Raw genomic sequence first — 14720 nt, forward strand, 5'->3', positions numbered from 1 at the left:
TGCATGGAGCACTGGGTGTTATGAACAAACAATGAATCATGGAACACTGCACCAAAAACTAATGATGTAATATATGGTGATTAACATAACAATAAAAAATTAAAAAAAAAAAAAAAAGACCAAGAATCTGACACTTAACTGACTGAGCCACCCAGGCACGCTGCAACTATTACCATTCATAAATATCTTCAAAACATATTTCATTCAGTGATCACACTTAAGATGAAACTCATTTAAAAGAAAAAAACTGTAAGATGTGCAATATATATAAACTCTGTCCTTCATATATTATTCCCTAAAATGATAAAGATAAACTAAGGGTATGAACTGTCATCTTTCTGAGACCCTTTTAAAGTTTTCTAGGTCAATATTTCTAGGGTAAAGTGTTTATAGACATATAATAAATAGCTTGGGGATAAAAGAAAAGAGTTCCCTGGATTGAAATGATCATTAACTACCACACATCAGCTGGAATGTTAGAAGTTAAGAAAAAGGATATTTTTAACATCTACTTCTGGAGATACCGGGCATCAGCTAACAATGCTTTCAAATTTTAAAGTTTTACTGAATTTGGACTTATGTAATCAAGTCACTACTTCTGAACTGAAAAAAATGAATTATAATTCAGTCACTAGACAGCACTCAAAGAATTTTAACATTTAATGTGCATTTTCAGGATATTTTTACTAAACTTAAAAATGCACACCTATAGATTCAAGAGTTTTAGTGTATCAAGTATTTTATACAAAAACACGAGTAAGAAGTTGTTTATTAACAAAATTTTAAGTGCCTACAAATTGTAGCACATGGCCATGCAAGTTACTCTACTTAAAAACAATATAATTTTATTTCCTTTACCATTTTCTGTAGTTTAGACTTTCAACTTTTTATTAATTGAAATCTTCCAAATTACTAAGATTAGGAGATGAGATGCTACCTTTTACAAAGGACTGTTAGAAAGTATTAACATTATGAGGCTTACTTTAAATAGCCTCTATTAAAATATCCCTTGAAAAGTATTTACATTCTTCTATGGCATGAAGAGGAAACACACAAAATTTTCCCATGTATACATTTAATTCTCTCATACCTGAGGTAAAAACTGGCAAAGATTGCCCACTTGAATGTTTAAGGCTGCAACTTGCTCTTCTACTACTTTCTGGGTTGTAGATTTTTTGTTGATGAACCAAGAAGACTGATTTTTTGCCACATCAATCTCACGGGTGATTACAAGATTTCCAGAAGTTCTGAACCTAGTTAAAAAATAATTAAAAAAAAAATCTTTATGTTCAAAATACATGTATCATTTTAGAAATATAATTTCCAAAATTCTCTTGCAACAAAGGCTTCCAGACAGGATTATTTTAACTTTTATTCCTTTTGATATTTTGGCCCCTCCAAAGAAGGAAACCTTGATATTTTATTGGTAATAATACATAATTAACCACATGTAAGTTACCACTTATTCAACATCACAATTATTTAAACTGTTAAAAACAAAGCCAATACTAATTTCCAAACACTGACAGAGGATTTACATATCTGGACTTATTTATCCTTTAATTATTATTCTCCAATCACATGCGTTGACTGCAATTCAAAATGGGTTGGTATATTAAAGCATATAAAATTAAACACTGCAACTTCCTCTACTTGGAAAATATATGAATGAAAACCAATTCTTGCATAAGCAGTTCAGACATCAAAACTAGCCCGGTCACACAAGCCCATGCCTTCCTTGTCACGTACTCCACTCTGAATTCAGAGGGGACTATATCATACATCCCCTTAAAGGAACATTAAGCAATACAGAATCTGAAAGAAGGGTATTTACTTATGTCTTGCTTTTAGAAGTACTACTGCTCCACACCTCCCATCCATCTTCTTCACTGGGAATCAGCAGCATGTGGTAGAAAGATAAATTATTGGTATTCAATGGCTAAATGACAATGATAACTTGTAAATGTTGTGTACACAGACTATACTGTAAATAGAACACTCCAAACATTAAGATTTTAGAATTTAAAAAAAAGGTAGTTTTAAATTTTCATTTCCAGAATGACTTAAGTACTCTTTCTGATCTTCTTGCTAGAAACTACAAATAATGAAATATTAAAATATGTTCATAAATGCATTTATGAGTTAGCATGAAAGTAAGTAAATCTGGCCTAAATCCCGGGGCAGGTGGAGATCCAGAAGTTGAAAAATGAAACTGGCTTTTACCGTGGGACCATTTGTCCCACCAAATAACCTTACACATTCATTTTCATAATCTCCCAGGAGAAGGATTACAGACAGGCCCCAAACTACCCAAGGTAGAGAGTCTAATAAAAATCATCCCCAAAAGACTATACCCTCAATGTAAGGGTAAACTAGAACTACTCCATCATCACCTCCATCATCACCACCATCACCACCAACAGGTAAACTGCCTGTCTCAAACTACGGCTTGAACTGCAAAAAAACCCCAATTTCTCCTAAAGACAGTTAATAACCACAAGCCAATCTAAAACACATTAGTATACTGAAGTTACTTACATAACATACCTAAGGCTCAAAACTGCACGAATTGAGAATTGTGTATATTTGGATCCTGGATTGAAAGTATCCAATGGTCTGTTGCCTAAGTTAGTGAAAATTCCCTCAGCAGGAATCTACCTTTACCCTCAAAGAATTAACACAAATTTCAAAGAGAAAGGGGCAGCTTATTGGAAACACACATACATGAAAACAAACCATCAAGAGTAAGAACTAACACGGAGCAAGATGGCGGAGGAGTAGGAGACCTGAATTTCGTCTGGTCCCAGGAATCCAGCTGGATAAGGATCAAACCATTCAAACAACTACAAACGCAACAGGAGATCAAAGAAAAGAATAGCAACAACTCTCTGAACAGAAAAGCAACCACTTTCTAGAAAGTAGGACGTGTGGAGAAGTGATTCCGAGACAATATTGGGGAGGATAGACGGCAGGGGAGGGGACCTCCGTCAGCTGCTACTGTTAAGTGCTAGAGCCGCGGAGCACAAAATCGGAACTTTTATAAGTCTGCTCCGCTGAGGGACGTCACTCCAGTGGCTAAGCAGGGGGTGGAACCCTCACTGGGACAGGTGGTCTCAGGACCCTCGGGGTCACAGAAAGACTGGGGGTGCCTGAGTGCAGCAGAGCTCCCAGGTATTGGAGCAGGGAAGCACCTACAGAGACAGAGCCGAGGAGTGGGCTCGGAGATTGGGGTTGCCATTAACCGTGATCTAGCAGCACAGTCCAGCCACTGCTCCTCCAGCAGGGACCCAACAAGCGGCAGATCCAGGGAGACTCCCCTCCCTGCCCGGGGAGGAGCGGCGCAGAAGCGCACTGCAGGGATCTGCTGGGTTTGGAGACCACAGGGGGTCGGGCGCCAGAGATGGAAATGCTTGGTCACAGGCCATGTGAGCAGGGAGTGCGGCTGGAGACCTGGGAGAAAGGAGTGACTGACTTCTTTTCTCTGGGGGTGCACTGAAGAGCAGGGCACCGAGTTCTCGGCTCCTCCAGGTGGAGATTAGGAGGCAGCCATTTACACTCTCATCCTCCAAAGCTGTAGGGAAAGCTTGCAGGTAACAAAAGGTCCCGAGAGCAAACCGGAGCAGATTACTTAGCCCGCACCGGAAAGGGCGGGGCAATTCCGCCTCCGGCAAAGACAAACCACGGCAACAGGCCCCTCCCCCAGAAGATCACCAAGACCAAGTTTACCCATCAATGAGAACAGCAGAACTCCAGCGCTAGGGGAATACTTAACATAGAATTCATGGCTTTTTCCCCATGATTCTCTAGTCTTTCAAAGTTAATTTTTTTAACTGTCTTTTTTCTTTTGAATTTTTCTTTTTCACTTTTTCAACCAAAATCTTATCAATCCCTTTTTTAAAAAAAATCTTTTTTTTTCATTTTTAGAGTCATATTCTAACCCTTCATAGTAGTTACCCTTATTTTTGGTGTGTGTATGTGTGTGTGTGTGTATAAGTTGTTATTCTTTAAAACTCTGGGATACAGTTTCTCCTAACAGATCCAAATATACCCTAAACCTCTAGTGTATGGCTTTGTTCTAGTCTCCTGCCTGAACACATTCTCTTTTTTTAAACCCTCTTCTTTCTTTCTTCAACTAGCTTATCAATTCCTTTTATAAAATCTTTTATAATTTTCACCTTTACAGTCATATTCCATCCCTTCATCATATTAACCCAACGTATGTAAGTTTTTCATTCTTTAAAATTTTGGGAGGCACTTTCTTCTAACAGACCAAAATACACCCAAAATCTAGTGTGTGGCACTGATCTATGCACCAGCCTGATCATATCTGATCATATTCTGGCTTTTTTTTTGTCTTTTTCCTTTCTTTCCCTTTCTTTTCCCCCGGTTTCAGGTCTTTTCTGATTTGTTTAGTGTATATTTTCTGGGGACGTTGTTACCCTGTTAGCATTTTGTTCTCTCATTCATCTATTCTCCTCTGGACAAAATGACAAGATGGAAAAAATGACCTCAAAAAAAAGAACAAGAGGCAGTAACGACTGCCAGGGACCTAATCAATACGGACATTAGTAAGATGTTGGAACTAGAGTTCAGAATGATGATTTTAAGGATACTAGCTGGGCTTGAAAAAAGCATGAAAATTATTAGAGAAACCCTTTCTGGAGAAATAAAAGAACTAAAATCTAACCAAGTCGAAATCAAAAAGGCTATTAATGAGGTGCAATCAAAAATGGAGGTTCTAACTGCTAGGATAGATGAGGCAGAAGAGAGAATTAGTGATATAGAAGACCAAATGATGGAAAATAAAGAAGCCAAGAAAAAAATAAACTACTGCATCACGAAGGCAGAATTCGAGAGATAAGCGATACCATAAGACGAAACAACACAATTGGGATCCCAGAAGAAAGAGAGAGAGGAGCAAAAGGTATACTGGAGCAAATTATAGCAGAGAACTTCCCTAATTTGGCGAAGGAAACAGGCATCAAAATCCAGGAGGCACAGAGAACCCCTCTCAAAATCAATAAAAATAGGTCAACACCCCAACATCTAATAGTAAAACTTACGAGTCTCAGAGACAAAGAGAAAATCCTGAAAGCAGCTTGGGAGAAGAAATCTGTAACCTACAATGGTAGAAACATTAGATTGGCAACAGATCTATCCACAGAGACCTGGCAGGCCAGAAAGGACTGGCATGATATATTAAGAGCACTAAAGGAGAAAAATATGCAGCCAAGAATACTATATCCAGCTAGGCTGTCATTGAAAATAGAAGGAGAGATAAAAAGCTTCCAGGACAAACAAAAACTAAAGGAATTTGCAAACACGAAACCAGCCCTCCAAGAAATATTGAAAGGGGTCCTGTAAGCAAAGAGCCTAAAAGTAACAGAGACCAGAAAGGAACACAGACAATATACAGTCACAGTCACCTTACAGGCAATACAATGGCACTAAATTCATACCTTTCAATAGTTACCCTGAATGTAAATGGGCTAAATGCCCCAATCAAAAGACACAGGGTATCATATTGGATAAAAAAACAAGACCCATCGATATGCTGTCTGCCAGAGACTCAAAGACACCCCCAGATTGAAAGTGAGGGGGTGGAAAACCATTTACCATGCTAATGGACACCAAAAGAAAGCTGGAGTGGCAATCCTTCTATCAGACAAATTACATTTTAAACTAAATACTGTAATAAGAGATGAGGAAGGACACTATATCCTACTGAAAGGGTCTATCCAACAAGAAGATCTAACAATTGTAAATATCTATGCCCCTAACATGGGAGCACCCAATTATATAAGCCAATTAATAACAAAATCAAAGAAACACATCGACAACAATACAGTAACAGTGGGGAACTTTAACAATCCCCTCACAGGGCCGCCTGGGTGGCTCAGTCGTTAAGCGTCTGTCTTCGGCTCAGGTCATGATCCCAGGGTCCTGGGATTGAGCCCCGCATCAGGCTCCCTGCTCAGCGGGAAGCCTGCTTCTCCCTCTCCCACTCCCCCTGCTTGTGTTCCCTCTCGCTGTGTCTCTGTCAAATAAATAAATAAAATCTTTAAAAAAAAAAAGATCAGATTCACATCTGAAGACAATGGAATTACACTTTGTATGTGTTGAGAAAACATCTATCAATGTAGACTTTTATATCCAGCAAATACATCTTTCAAGATTCAGAGCAAAAGAACATCATTTTTAAATAAAAACTGAGCATTCCACTAGAAGATCCTTATTAAAGAAAACTTTTAAAAATATCCTCTGGCGAAAAGAAAGTGATCTCAAAGGAAATAACAAAAATTCAAGAAAAAATAAAAAGACAAACCAAAAACACATGAGGTAATTCTAAACAAACATTGACAATATAAATTAATAGTAGTTATTATGTCTAAAAGAGTTTAAAAGACAAGATAAAATTAAAATAGTTCAGACAAGTTATTCAAATAAAAGTACTCTATGGTCTTTATTCAATAGGAAGATACAGACATTTCAGTCTAGACTCAAATTCAAGTGTATGTGTTAAAAATTCTAACAACTGCTAAAACAAGAATGAATAATTTCCACAACAGTAAAGAAAAATTAAAAATCCAAACAAGGGCAAGAGAGAAAAGAAATCCTGAAAAAAAGAATAAAAAGCATGGAATAAGGCAGTAAAAATAAGTCCCAATATGTAAGTCAATCAATAAATGTAACGGATATGCACTATTTTTAAAAGGCTATTTAACAACACCCAGCTATCCTTGTTGAAATGAGATACAAAAGGTATAAAAATCTTGAAATAAATAAAAAAAGATAATCTGGAAAATACTTAAAAAAGAAAGCTGCGAACTACACTAATGGCAAATTAAAACACATTCTAAGGGCAATGCATCAAAAAACAAAGAAGTCAGTACATAACAGAAACTTCAACTTCACTAGGATGATAAAACAATTTGAATCTTAGCTGCAACTAATAATGTCCTGAAGATACATAAAGCAAAAATTGACAGGACGAAGGTAATTGACACATCTACATAGAGGGAAAATGTAATACCCCTTTCTCAGTAATTAAAGAATCGATCTGATGACTGAAATCAGCAAAAATATACAAGCTTTAACAATATAATTAATCAGCTTGAACTAATGGACAGAGAACACTGCACAGAAGAGCCGAATACTCATTCTTTCAACCCAGTGGGTAACGATTTATGTAAGCTCACTACAAAAGGGATGCCTTGACAAATTTCAAAGGGTTGGTAACATGACCATATATTTAAATATATTACTATATATTAAACTGTGTTACTATAAAGTCATAGATTTATAGTAAAACATACAATATACACTATACGTATAATATAGCAATATATAATTCCACTATGTATTATTATACACTGTGTTATATATACTATATTTAGTATTATATATTATATATATTACATATAGGACCATATAGTAATATATAATGTGTATAGTAACAAATATAAAGTGTAATTTTATATTTTTATTATATATTTTTTACCACAGAACTATCAAAGTGGAAATCAACACTAAAATATAACAAGAAAATTACTACATCAGAATTTGAAACAACTTCTAATTACAAACTCAAAGAAAATGAATAGAACTAAAAAACAGGAAAATGCTATATGCCAATATTTGGGAGACAGAGCTCAAGCAATATTGAGAGGGAAATTTTTAACCTTAACTGTCTACATGAGGGAAAACAAAAGACTAAAAATCTGTACAAAAAATAGCCATTTCAAGAAATTAGGGAAAAAAAAGTTTCAAGAATTAGTAAAGGTGAGTATAGAAAATAGTGAATCAGAAAACCATGATGTAAGACAGAAACAACAATGCAGAAGTCATTCACTGAAAAGGACTAATGAAACTGACAAATCAATGTTTTCAAACCAAGGGGAAAGAAAAAAACCAAGGAGGCTAACACTAATACAGAAGACACTTAGGTCATGCCACTTCTCTGCTCAAATTGTGGTGGGTTCACAGCTTACTCAAAATAAATGCAAAGTTCTTACAGTGGCCTACAAGGCCCTATAAGCTGGCTCCTTGATATTTTCAGACCTTATCTCTTACTATTCTCTTGTTCAGTGCAAGGCAGTCACACTGGGTACCACTTCAGTCTTTTTTGGCATCTGCAGATGCCGAAATGCTCTTTCCCCAAGTATCTCCATGCTCAACACCTCTCTCTTTCAAGTCTTTGCTCAGGTACTGTCTTCTGAGTGAGAACTTTTCTGATCACCCTATTTAATACTGTAAACTCCACTCTGGGTCTCTCTCCCTATTCTCCTTTCCTGCTCAATTTTCTACCTGACACTAATCACCATCCAATGTAATATGTATTTTACCTATGTATTTATCTGCCCTTCTCTCACGCCCCTAACCATAAATTCCAGAATGCTCTATCTCCCCTCCCCCTCAATGGATATATACTCAAATATTTGAAAATGACTACATAAATGTATGCTAGAGATTATTCTATCTACTGTTCCATTCAAAGAGTATGCGACCAGTTAACACATCTGTTCAACAGCAGTAACAATTTCAACAACAAGCCATTTTGTGTTCAGTATTCCCAGCAAGTGACCACAATGTAACTAAAAGAGTTTGGGGAAAGGGAATCCTCCCCTGTAGTTCTGGCAACAGAACTCTGGTTTATGGTCACCAGTTAGATTATTATAGCTACTAGCTATTAAACACCAAAAAGTGTACCTCTTTGATAACTAAGAAAACTGGGCCTTGGTGATTCAGAGCAGAAAATCAGGAGTGCTTAACACCTGCAGCTGTCCATAAAAAGACTCTGAAACTTATATATTAACACTCCTTCTGTATTGTATAAAAATACCTGGCTTAGTATATTTCAGTTGCAGTATCTACGAAACCACTGTGATATATCGACAGCACCAAGGCTAACACAAGAGTATTTTGGCAATTTTTTAAAAATTTTTTTTAGATTTTATTTATTTGACAGAGACACAGCGAGAGAGGGAACACAAGCAGGGGGAGTGGGAGAGGGAGATGCAGGCTTCCCGCCGAGCAGGGAGCCCAATGCGGGGCTCGATCCCAGGACCCTGAGATCATGACCTGAGCTGAAGACAGACACTTAACGACTGAGCCACCCAGGTGCCCCATCTTTGGCAATTAAAAAAAAAAGATATAATTCACATATCATATAATCCATTTTATATATACAAATCAATACTTTTTTTATTGTGGTAAAATGTACATAAAATTTACCATTTTAACCATTTTTAGATGTACTGTTGAAGGAATATGTGTATCAACAACAGTTTTTAACATATGCTCATGGTTCTGCAACCATCACCACCATCTAATTCCAAAATGTCTTCATCACCCCAAAAAGGAGCCCAAACCTTTAGGCAGTCACTCCCCACTCTCTCTCCCCCACCCCCTATGCCCAAGCAACCACTCATCTGTTTTCTGTCTCTATGGATTGCCAATTCTGGACATTCCATAGAAGTGGAATCACATAGTATATAGTATTTGTGTCTGCCTTCCTTCACAAAGCATGCTTCCCAGGTTCACCCATGTTGTCAGATCTATCAGTACATTCCTTTCCACAGCTGAATAAGATGTCCTTGTATGAATATATCACATTCTGCTTAGCCATTTATCAGATGATACACAATTGGGGTGTTCATAAATTTTCACTATTAAAATTAGGAAAAAGCTAATTTTGTGCAAATGAGTAAACATTCTCTAGAATAGTAACTGGATTGAAGATTATTTTATTTAAAATCTGGTATTACAGCCAAATAAGATATACTGCTTACATTCCTATGGGCATGACAGGATTCACTTCTCTATACCTTCATATTACTAAATTTTATTTAAAAATTTTTCTAAAAGGAAAAAAAATCATTTTGATTTCCTTCATAAGTGATGAGTTATAACTAATGAGTTGTGTACTTTTTATACATATTGGCCATTTATTTTACTTGGTGTTAAATTTCTTTGCTTATGTTCTATAAGTTGTAATTTTTTACTGACTTGCATGAGACATTGGTATTTTGGTAATTTCAAGACATGTATGTGTTATTTGTGCTGAAAATGTTTTCTCCCATCTGTCACTCATTTTTAACTGTGGTACCATTATTTTCAGCTGGGTTTGTATGGAATCTAAATTTCCTATCTTCCTTTTTATGGTTCTTGGGTATCCTATTCTGCTTGAAATAGCCTTTCCCAAGATTTAAAAAATATAATTTTTTTCTATTATCTTCAAAGTTACATATTTTTTCACTAAGCCTTTAACACATCTAGATTTATGAGTCAGGGGTTCGATAAAGCTCTAAATTTATTTTAAAAAATTATAAGCCAATTAGTTCACCTCAATTCAAGTAATTAATAGCCTATACTTAAACTGCCATCTTTACAATAAATTCTCATAGACATTTAGATCTCCCTACTTTTTCCATCCTGCTCCTCTAATTTTCTGTACTAATACCGTATTATCAACAGCTTTACAGTACACTTTAACATCTGGTACACAGATGTCTTATTCGTAATTCTGCTTTTTCAAAATCTTCTTGGTTTTCCAACACATTTATTCTCCCAAGTGAACTTTAGAATCAACTTGTAAACTTACCTGTTGATACTCTGGGTAGAACTGTATCAAATTTACATATTAATTTGAAAGGACTGAAAATGTTGAAAATGAATATTAACTTTATGTTTCTAGGAATATAGTATACGTCTCCATTTATTCAGGTCATGGTTTTGTATCTTTCAGTAAAATACTATCATTATATTTTAATAAATTGAGTATAATCTTACCTGTTTTATTTCTATGTGTGCCTTTTTTTTTTGCCTATTTTTCATCATTACATAAATAAAACATTCTCCCACAGTTGTTGAGTAAAAAGATCATTTCCCCATACCCTATAAAATGATGAGGCTATCAGATGATCTTTAAAAGCCATTTAAGCTCAAAAATTTCATTACTTTCTATGAACACTCCAAAAAACAACACTCACTAAAAATCAACTAAAACAATGAGTTTATCTGTGTTTAAAAGACTGAAAGTACATACACTAAAGATGGTTAACTGGTTTCATCTTGAATACTGACTCTCATACATCAGAAATGGCTGCCAAGACAGGTAATTTCTTTAAGAAATCTACTGAAAGAAAAATCTTACCATTTAGATTTTAAAAGATGCATAAAAAAATAACTTGTCTGGGTAAAACATCCTTTAAATAGGATTTCTAATATTTACGCCATAATGCTATATTACTCTTTTCTAAAGTCATCACAAAAGCATGAACATAAAGAAATTGTACAGGAAAAAGGGGTTTCAGCACTTTTAACACTTACAATTCAATTTCAACCATTCCTTTGGAACATCCTCTCTTCACAAAAAAACCAACCTAGAACAAAAAAGACAAAGTGCACTGAGTGGTGACATTCCCAGGTTATCACAGATTCAGCAAAGTCATTATTATTATTATACGTCTAATTAAAATCCTTTCAATAACTATTTTCTCTGTCCACTCTCCTCACTTTCCCAGATTTGGGAAATGGTTTCCATTGTTTCCTCCCACAAGTAACAATACTATTAATTACCATTTACTGAGCATTCAATGTACCAGACAGCCTCTTACAAAGCTTGTGACAAAGCCAACACCCACGTAATATGGCTCCAGAGTCTGTGTACTTAGCATCTATACTAAATACTCTCAGTAGAGGCAAGAAAGCCAGTGGGAAAATAGGTTCTACAATTTAATCATAGAGCTTTACCAAATCTCATTACCACTGGAGACTTCTTTGGAGTTGCACAGATTAAATATTAACAATCACTCTAATATTACCCATCCTGTTATTAATGAGGATATAATTGTCATTTTCTTATAAAGAATACATATAGTAAATATAATTTAAGTACAATTTACATGGTAAAATAGACCTATTTAGTCTAGTTTGAATACATACACAAGCACAAACTTGAAGAGAGACCCTGGGCCTAAAGAAAATTAGATTGGATCTTCAATCAGGCCATAAGTAAGTAATTCTAAAAAAAAAGGTGGAAAACACACCTTGCAAATAATTATCTTTTTAATAGTGGTAACAGCAGTGATGACAACAATTAGAACCACAACAGCGAACATTTATTAAGCATTACCATACGCTACTGTGCTAAGCAATTTATAATTTTCTTAATATTCATGAGCAACCTTAGGAGGTATGTATTATATCCATTTTACAAATGATGGAACTGAGGCCCAGAAAGATGACAAAGGAGGTCTGTCCTCATAACCAGAAAGTACAGCTTAATGATTAAGAGTACATGCTTTAACACACACCATCCAGGTTCCAATCTCAATCCTGCCATAGAAGTGTAAGCTGCCTGACTAACCAGGTTAACTTACCCTCTCTGTTTTACTGTTTTACTTCCTTCATAAACAGGAAAAACAATGGCAATTTGTAGGAGTGCTATCTGCTCATTAGCTTGCATCAATTAAAATACCAGTAAGAAAAAAATCACAAGGCAGTTATTATAAAATATATATATATACACATATGGATAGTACAAACATGCTAGTGTTAAAATTTCATATTAAGAAATACAACATTAAAAGTATTTTCGCTGAGAACTTGTACAGCCCCTAAATGCATCTGGGGGAACCTAAAGGTCTGCAATCTCTGCACTCCACAACCTTCTTTAAACCCTACCACTCAAGTGTATGATCTGTCTTCTTCATGCCAAAAATAAATGAGAAGGTTGGTGGAAACTGTTACAAACCAATCCATTCTGACTGTACAGTTTGGAGTAAAATCCAGCAGACCATTACACAGAGATAAGGTTTTAATAAATGATTTTTAACAATTAAAAAACTATACATCAATGTTTACAAAAATCTGGTCCCTGAAGTTATCTACTCCAACCCCCTTAACTTTAAAATAAAGAAAAACTGAAGTCTAGACAAATGGCTAAGGTCATAAAACTAATTATTAACAGAGCAGTATCTATGAGCATTCTACCTCATAAATGCCTCTCATACAGCATTAAAAACACACACATAATAGATGAACCAGGAGAGATGATGGACTCTGAAAAACAAACTGAGGTTTCTGGAGGGGAGGAGGGTGGGGGGATGGGTTAGCCTGGTGATGGGTATTAAAAAGGGCACGTTCTGCATGGAGCACTGGGTGTTATGAACAAACAATGAATCATGGAACAGTACACCAAAACAAATTATGTAATATATGGTGATTAACATAACAATAAAAAATTTAAAAAAAACACACACATATTTTGAATAGGCTTATTTGTAATCTTAAGGGTATATGCTTCAATCTTGTAATCCTACATTAAATTGTAACCCTGGCTAAGAAACCTATAATACCATTTTAATAATATTGCAATATTCCCAGTTTTAGAAAAATATAAAGAATCACTTAAACTTTTACAACTATTTTACAGGTTAACTCAACTCTCAAACTCCCTTTTTAAAACATAATTTTATGTGAAATATACACCAAACATTATATATAAGCTTCATATACTGCTTGAAGGAACAGTAAAACAACCAAACATCTACCGCAAATTTAAGGAATTGAAAATTAACCGTGCATCTGACATTCCCTGTATAACTCAACACTATTGTATCCTCTCTCAACAAATGTAATCCTGACTTGATCATACTTTTGCTTTTCTCTAGTTTTGCTATATACATATATCTCCTTAAATATTCAATACATTATTTTGTGTTTTGACCATTCTATAAATAAATTCATATTATAAGTATTCTTCCAAAATAGCATTTTTCCTTAAAATTACGTTTTTGCAATTTACCCAGTGAGCTAAGGACTATTTTCACTGGTATGTAATATTCAATTTTATTTGACTATAATAGGATTTATTTAAAAACAATACTGCTATAAATATTTCAATACTTTTGCCTGGTATTAATGTACAAGAGCTGTCCAGGAGAAGTTTTGATTGGGTATATGCATCTGCAGATTCACTAGGTAATGCCATTTTCGAAGACTACAAATTTCTATTCCCACCAAGAGTGCATCACAGTTCCCATTGCTCCATATCCTTGTAAGCACATGGCATCGCCAGAATTTGTGACTCTGAGGAATATACCTTGCCAGGATTAGTGTGCAGTTCTCTGATAATTAATGAAGTTGAGTATCTTTGCAGACTCAGGTGGCCCTTGAATAACACAAGGGTTAGGAGTGCCAACCCCCTCCACAAAAATTTGCATATAACTTTTGACTCCCCTGAAACTTAACCACTAATAGCCTACTGTTGACTGGAATCCTTATCAATATCATAAGCAACTAATATATATTTTATACATTATGTGTACTATATACAGTATTCTTACAAGTACGAAAAGAACTAAGAAAATCATATGGAAAATACATTTACGGTACTGTATTTACTGAAAAAAATCCGCATATAGGTGGACTTGCACAGTTCAAACTTAAGTTGTTCAAAGAGCAACTGTATTTATTGGCTGTCTGAGCTGCCTCTTTTCTGAGGTGTCTGAGCACATATTTTGTCCTTAATTGTTAACTCTTTTGCTTATTAAAAAGTTTAAATACCGATCTTTTGTTATATGGGTTATATCCCAATTGTGGCTTGTCTTTTTCTTTATGGTGTCTTTTTCCCCCCCAGAGGTACAGGTCTGTAATTCAACGGTCTTACACAAGTCACAGCGCTCACCGTAGCACATACCCTCCCCAGTGTCTAT

The 14720-nt window shown here is 35.3% G+C and overlaps 1 protein-coding gene across 1 annotated transcript in view; it reads right to left on the minus strand.

The window, feature by feature from the left end:
* SMC5 (structural maintenance of chromosomes 5) overlaps positions 1-14720 on the minus strand; it is a 108009-nt gene that overhangs the window by 83915 nt on the left and 9374 nt on the right. The window contains exons 3-4 of the mRNA XM_073878263.1: positions 11332-11384; positions 1091-1253 (exon numbers count right to left, since the gene is read on the minus strand). Coding sequence (XP_073734364.1) covers positions 1091-1253; positions 11332-11384 — 216 coding nt within the window. The remainder of the gene's footprint in view (positions 1-1090; positions 1254-11331; positions 11385-14720) is intronic.

This window comes from Callorhinus ursinus, unplaced genomic scaffold, assembly GCF_003265705.2.
Source record: "Callorhinus ursinus isolate GAN/ISIS: 27379988/994484 unplaced genomic scaffold, GSC_fseal_2.0 scaffold28, whole genome shotgun sequence".
NCBI lineage: Eukaryota > Metazoa > Chordata > Mammalia > Carnivora > Otariidae > Callorhinus > Callorhinus ursinus.